The 7,580-nt window shown below is 37.3% G+C and overlaps 1 protein-coding gene across 1 annotated transcript; it reads right to left on the bottom strand.

The window, feature by feature from the left end:
• Window positions 1-871: 871 nt before the first annotated feature.
• Window positions 872-1,823, bottom strand: LOC137248548 (uncharacterized). The gene is made up of 2 exons (XM_067779477.1): window positions 1,698-1,823; window positions 872-1,635 (listed from the first exon to the last, which is right to left on the bottom strand). The coding sequence occupies exons 1-2, from the start codon at window positions 1,777-1,779 to the stop codon at window positions 899-901; spliced, it is 819 nt and encodes a 272-aa protein (XP_067635578.1). The 5' UTR covers window positions 1,780-1,823; the 3' UTR covers window positions 872-898.
• Window positions 1,824-7,580: the final 5,757 nt, after the last annotated feature.

Raw genomic sequence — 7,580 nt, 5'->3', positions numbered from 1 at the left:
TATGGCACAGAAAAGGGGCAAGATATGGCTCTGCTACGAATTTTGAATGCAAGGTCGTGTTCATTCTCAGTCCAAAAATGAAATACAAGGCCCAACTTGCTGTAAGAAGCCTCTATTATAGGATGCCCCTAAAGCAATTAAGCTTGCTAGCCAAAGCAAAACCAGGTAACAACTGTCTGACAATGACATGGGCATGTAAAAATTTACAGGTGGACCCATTGGCTAAGTACTGAGCGAGGACTAGTACTAACTTCAAGTGGTAAGAATCAATGTTTAGAATAGTCAAACTTCGTGTAGGCGAAATGCACACTGTGGTTAAAGCCCGACACTGATTCTACGTTAAGTCAGTACAGCTAGAGTTGGCAAATTACGTGATTTATTAGGACCATAGCGAACGGTTATGCTGCTGTTTTCTGCAGTTGAATCCCGAGCCCTTGTTGTGGTATACGAGGGTAATACGCTCAAACCGCGGCAGCCTCCGTGATTTGTGCCTGTGACTTGGGAGTAGCAGCAATTTTATCTTTTACTGTAACTGAAACTGTTAAGACCTAAATTGGAGTTCGTATTATATTTTCAATTAGAAGAAAGTTTTTCTAAGCGGGATCGCCCCTCGGTAGTGTTTGGTAAGCACTCCGAGCGTAGTTCTGCCATGAAAAGCTCTCAGTGAAAACTCATCTGCCTTGCAGATGCCGTTCAGAGTCGGCATAAAACATGTAGGTCCCGTCCGGCCAATTTGTAGGGAAAATCAAGAGGAGCACGACGCAAATTGGAAGAGAAGCTCGGCCTTAGATCTCTTCGGAGGTTATTGCGCCTTACATTTTTTTCTTTTAAAAAAATGTTCAGTACATAAACCGATAATGTCATTATAAAATCTTATAACACTTTATTGAATCTCAAACTACAAATACTGTATACGCCTAAGACTATCAGCAAACGCTGCAAAGAGATTTAAATTTTGCTTCTGATTTTGAACGCGCTTGCGTTGACCGCCGCGTCGACGTACAACATTACGATTGGTCATTAAATTCTGTATTTCAGGTGGCAGAAAAACCGGCAGCAATTGGTTACTTGGACTGCGTATGAAATTTTGTGCATAATCCTCTTCAGCCTTTGGCTTACTACGACGTTGGTGATATACTTGTGGGTTTTGTGGTATAGGCGCGGGCTCATAGTATACACGACGTCTTGTGCCAGCTGGGACTGTTATAGGTGATGTTATAGGTGTTGTTATAGGTGTTGTAATAGGTGCTGTTATTGGTACTGGACGCGAATTATTTAAGTTATTTTGATTGATATTTGTTATGTTGTTCGGTACATTAACAATTATGTAGGGCACACTTGATTGACCACCTTTATTTGCTGAGCCCATTAAAGCATGGAAAAGGAATCCTTTGAGTAAGCGCGGTGTGCTATCAGCTTTTGTAGGATTTATTAAAACCAAAGCATCTGCAGGATTTGGGCTTACGTTATTTTCAGGTGCTGTATTTGGGCCCATATCGGTTCCAGTGCCGGTGCCAGTACTAGCGGCTATGTCGTCATCATTTGTACCGTTTTCAGTAGATATCTCAGTATTCGCTTGACGAAGCAGCGGTACGGAGCGTTCAATGTTATTGGGTGCTTTGTAGCGTTGATATTCTGCAAGTTAGTGGAAAAATAAAATATTTTTTTTTTTTTAATAAAACTCCCTTAAAATATACTTTTCAGTCTGCGTGCATCAACAGCAAAAATACAAAGTAAGCATAATAGACAAAAAAGGATGTGCCACTGATGTAATCCCATTGTGATTATTCTTAATCTCTATCTATGGACTTTACAGCTGAAACTATTTTGTTAAATTTATTAATCGCTCTTTTATATGTTTTTGCGATTATGGGTGAGCCAATTTTTAATGTCTTAAGACCAGGTAAAAGGTTTATTTGCAACGTACAATTTGTTTCTTTATTGAGGTGACTTTTCATGTTCCAGATTTTATCTGATTCAGATTGATTTGAGAAATTGACCTACTTATGTGTGTATGCACATACGACCGGTGGTACTTGATTTTCTTAAGCTTGAGAATTTCTCATAAAATTTACAGATAATCTCATCTTAATGTTATATATATTCAAATTTACATACTTTTACTTGGTTGATTTGAAGCACAAATAGTGATGGCCCAACCAACAGAGTCATAATTTATGTGTCATTGTTGTTTATTTCACTACTCAGTTGAGATTGTTTTGGTGACTAATATTGGATTTCTTTTGAAACAATGACCCCAACGGGGATTATTTGAGAATTATTTCGGGACTATGTTGATAACATTTCGGATCAATTAACGACTGTTTTTGGAGCACTTCGGAACTGTTTTCTGGATCAATTCATGGTTATATTGGAATCTATTTGGGAATCTGCTCAAATGTGTCCAGCATGGTTTCGGGATCAGTTCCGGAATATTTCAAGATTATGTTGGGATTACCTCAGACTCCTTTCGGGACTATCCCACAACAATTTCGGAATTGCTTGAAGTAAATTCTGGAATATCTCAGAACCATACGCGACCGCTTTTTAATTATTTCGAAATTCTTTTAGGTATGATCTCCAGATTTTGGCATCATTTTCGGAACTATTCCGGAAACTTCTTGGGAGTATATTTAAGACTACTTAGTTCATAAACATTTTGGGATAATTTCGGGGCGATTTTCGGATTATTTTGCAACACTTACGGATCATTTCGGAACTACTCCAAGCAGCACTTCGTAATTGTTTTTGGGACTAAGTATTTCAAAATAAATTCATCATTATTTTTCGACTATGGCGAAGTCAATGCAGGATTATTTTAGACCCGTTTTGGTATAGATCGCGAACGTTTCTTAATCACTTTGATGTTGTTACCGGGAACAATTTGGGGACCATAAACAAAAAAGTATAACTGACCTCGTAAAAAATGCAACACTCTGACTTTTGATACAAAGGTATTACTTCTTAAAGATGTCTCACATTTTTCTAAGACCTCCTTTAATATAGCCTTTTTAAAAGTAATGTCTTTTAAATGTTATGTAGAAAATAATATTCGCTTCTGTGCAACGGTGGTCCATTCTTCTGAAAAAAACAAAAATTATCTCGAAACAGCTCTGAGTGGGTCCCGAAAAAAATCCTAAAGTTATCCGAAAATGGAATTGCAGTTATCGAGAAATAGTCCAAAAACTATCTCGAAATAGTCCTGAAGTCATCCAGAAATAGTCAGGAAATTATCCAGACAAAAATCAGTAGCGGTTCTGTAGAGATCCCTAAATAAACTCGCAAATAATGGCGAAACGTTCTTGAAGTGATCCCGAACATATTCCAGAGTGATCCCAAACAGCCACGAATTGATTCTGAAATAGCCCTGAATCGATACCAAAATGAATGTGACATGATCACAAAATTGTCCGCAAAAAGGCTTCAGAGTGATTCGGCAAGAGTCCCGAAGCCAAATAACTCTGCAGTCATCCCGCAAAAGACCTGGAAGGATTCTGAAACAATACCGACATTACCCCAAAATTATCACAAATCAATCTAGAAATTATCCCAAACAGGTAGCAAACTTAAGTTATTTGTTATTGGAAATCCCATTATAAATTTTTTGATAAAGTTCAATGTGCCGAAGATAGGCTCTTGCTGCATCCACACCAGCGGCTGTTTGAGGATGGCAAGGCAAGAAACAATTCCTGCAGATTCAATAATGGCAACCGGGTAACTTGACAACAAAAACTACTTTCCACCATTCGACTGCTAAGAAAAAGAATTGCTGAATCAGTTAACCCGACCGCAGTGTGTTCTTGTACAAGTCGGCACGGGTTTGCAAGCGAATTTTATGGTAATACTATCGCTTGCACTAAAGCTTATTTATTCTAAGAGTGCCTTTCTTCCACTTTTTCATACCACTGATCCGGAACTAAGTCTGCGCTAGATCCTAGACGGCTTCATATGTGGTTCGTTCCACTATCATGAAATATCTTACAGAAACTTTGCTGATATGTGGTAGTTTTATCTAAGCCCAACACTTTTCTAATAATAAATTATCTTGTAAACTGGAAGATTTTCCGTCACTGCTTATCAAGTTTAGTTTGGAGAAAATGACGTTGATGTTGGCGCAACGCCCAAATATATTCGTCTCCAAACCAATTTTATAAAGGACGACGGAAAATCGGTCCAACATACATAAATTAACCACCCTGTCGAAAAATCAACAAACCAAACGAATCTCATGTGTCCACTCTGAACCTAAATTATCAAGGTCTATTTAAAATAAACTTTGCGGTTTAAAGTCACAACCCGCACGATGATTAAAAGTATTTTGCCAATCCATTAAATATTCAAAAGACTAAATATCCTAAGTGCGTGTCTTTAGAACGATCTGATTTTACCCCAAAAATAGTTTCCTAGGCTAAAGCATTAAGTAAGTCATTTGCTCTCGTCTTAGGCAACGTAAATGAAGTACTTTTACTTAGAAAATTTAAAGAATTCACTAAAGTTCTATTGAGCTCTGCATTTCCGCATTTGTGCATAAAAATTGTATTGTGCATTGGAAAATTTTAAAATACAAAATTATATTAGGGTAACCAATGGAAATATGTAGAACGCGCAACCTTTAAAGCCGCCTAAAATGTAAAAACAATGACCCAAATTCGTGACTTGGCAGTCAAATGAAGGTGAAGTGGGTCGAATGAGTTTTTGCGCTTTTTGTTTCAAGTAAATAAAAAAGATGAATGAAAAGTGAGAAATGATGTTAAAGCTTTGGCAAATGAGCACCCGTCCGGTGGATTGATATTTCATATTTAATGGGGTTATACTTATGTATTAACAGCCTAAAACAATATGAGAAAAACGATTATCTCAAATTATATAAACAAGTACATATAAGAATAACAATATTCCCAGAGCATATGCTCCTTTTAAAATAGGTCAAGTTTAGATAGCTCTATTTCGGGCCGTTATCGAATTTTCCTCAGATGTATATATAATTACTAGAAGACCCGGCAGACATTGTCCTGTCCTAAATTTGGCCTATCTTCATACATTTTAATAAGCTTTTTCCGTCTGACTCTGCCCTCCCCCCCTCTTCACTTTTTCCTAATCCTTTTATTTACTCCTCCCTCCGCCTTTTTCACTTCATCTATCTCCATCTTCGTCTCATTCTATCTCTTTCTCAATCTCCTTCTCCTCCTCTCTTTTCTCTTCTCTCAATTTCTTCTCATTCTTCTGCATCCCTTATTGCCTGTCCCAGAGGGTGGTATGTATTTTATTCCAGTCCCAGTCCCAGTCCCACTCCGAGTCTCAGTCCGAGTCCTAGTCCTAATCCCAGTCCCAGTCCGTCTGGATAATATATTACTCTGTACTAAAGCACTAATCAACAGCAGTCATTTGTTATCCATATTCTATAAACGCATTCTAGGGGTCCTCGGGTCCACGTTTCGGCCTATATCTCGAGACCCTGTTCGTTATCGCAACCAAGCCTATGTAGTAAGCACCGCGTGAGGTTTACGCAACTTGTGTGAAAGTTTGAACAAAATCGACCGACGCATCTCTTCAAACACCGGCGACCAACTAACATACATTTTAGCCTTTCTTTTTTTATATATATAGATTTTTATGATTTTTAATAATCGGGGATTGCCCATATTGCTTTTTTTTTTTTTTTTTTTTTTTTTTTTTTTTTTTTTTTTTTTTAAATGTATGAAAACATTTATTTGAAGCAATTTTTTTAATTTTATAATTTATTTAATAATTTGGGAAAAATTAAATCCTGATGTCACGTTGTTTAAATTTTTCCCAAATTATTATATAGATTTTTATTTTTCACACTTCACTATAATATTAAAACGAAATGCATATTTTCGTTGCTTTTGAAATTCGGCTTAAAAATTGCACATGGAACAACCAAAGACTCTCCAATAAAATAATATTGCGACTATGAACTGAAATATAACCTATCCTATATTTCAAGCTATATCGAACTACACACGGGGTGCAAAACAAATTCAAATTCGGTTCAGTAGTTTAGGAGTCCATCGGGAACAAACATAGTGACACGTGATTTTTATATACTAAGGTAAGAACTAAAATTCTTCAAAATTGCAAATTGGTATTAACGGCTTGAAAAACTTCAAAATTTTCTTATAATAAATGTGGGCACGCGCATTTTCCAAAATTTAACCAAAATTTTATTAAGCTTATTGTTCAAAAACAATCCTTTTACCAATGTCGTTGTTGTTGTTGTTGCGATAGGGACACTCCCCGAAGGCACTGGGGGTATTATCTATGTTGATGGACCATCCTGCCCTCCCACCCCATAAACCCATCAGTAATTCGGGGTCGCCAGAGCCTCGGCTGTTAAAGAAACAGGATTCACAATGTGTAGGTGAGGTTGAAAATTGGGCTGGAGAAGCTATATATTGAGCTGGCAACCCCTGGAGAGGGTACCGCTACATAATCGCTTGGATCAATTTGGTATTTTAGTCGCCTCTTACGACAGGCATAACTACCGCGGGTATATTCTAAGCCCCCTAACCCGCTGGGTTTGAATTTGTCGGTTTTGGTTCGATATATGACATTAAATAATAGTTGTATAGAGAGGTAACCTGAAAAAGGCAGGCCTCGGACCCTTTTCCAAAATTTATAAATTGTCCTTATTTGCTATATGAGGGCAATGCACGTATAAAGTTTAAACAGTTCATCGGTCTTTGGTAATGTTTTATTGTATTATTCCCACTTTTCGAAATTTCGATATTTCTAAGGTCGGTGTGGTCATCAAACCGATTTTATTAGTTTTCATAAAGTGCATAAGCGAGAAAAAACTACGTGCCAAATTTGAACATAATATCTTCAAAGGATTTTGATTTACGGCCTGAAAAAATATTAAATTTTTATATCATAAATGCGGGCGGTGCCACGTCCATTTTCCAAAGATTTACGACATTTTTATTACTGGTCAAGTTTCATCACTTTGGTAATTAATTATTGCATTTTTTCTAAATTTTCTTTAAAGATTACGCCCGTTTTCAATACATCTCTATTTTGGATCCAGATATGCCAATATACCAAACTTGGTAAAGATATCTCTACATGTGTATCGATTCTTTTATTCCTTTACATATAGCCGTAATCCAACCAAAGTTATAATACCCTTGTGTACAGGTACACGCAGGGTATAAAAATGGGGTGTCTTAAGCTGTTTTCGAAATTCTGCGAATCTGTGAACGTTTTTATAAACTTCCAAATGAAGGATACAAAATTTATATATTTTCATAAGGCTTATGGATTAAAACGAGTAGCGTAGCAGCTTTTCCGCTGAGACGCAAGAGAAGGGGAGCCGAAGCTTCTCTTGAATGATGCAGATTAATTTTGAAGGATCCGCAAGATTACCAGAGGCCAGTGTCTGTGCATTCGTCTATTTCAAACGCCGAGAAGCACGTTTGGTAACAGCTATAACTGTTAGTTCATGAGCCGTTTCCTCTGTTTCCGGGTACAGTCCTTGGCAATCAGACAATAACACCCATTTGCCGAATATGGTTCCGAAAAACCCTGACAACGGCAATGTGCCACTCCCGGAGTAGCTT

The sequence above is a fragment of the Eurosta solidaginis genome, chromosome 4 (assembly GCF_040869045.1).
Source record: "Eurosta solidaginis isolate ZX-2024a chromosome 4, ASM4086904v1, whole genome shotgun sequence".
NCBI classification, from domain to species: Eukaryota; Metazoa; Arthropoda; class Insecta; order Diptera; family Tephritidae; genus Eurosta; species Eurosta solidaginis.
Note: the sequence above shows the minus strand (reverse complement) of the source record. Positions and strands in the feature narration are given on the sequence as shown.

Coding starts and splice junctions, on each gene's coding strand:
- LOC137248548 (XM_067779477.1), bottom strand. CDS start 1,779: ATGGGATTACATCAGTGGCACATCCTTTTTTGTCTATTATGCTTACTT. Junction 1,636..1,697: donor TGATGCACGCAGACTGAAAA/GTATATTTTAAG, acceptor ACTAACTTGCAG/AATATCAACGCTACAAAGCA.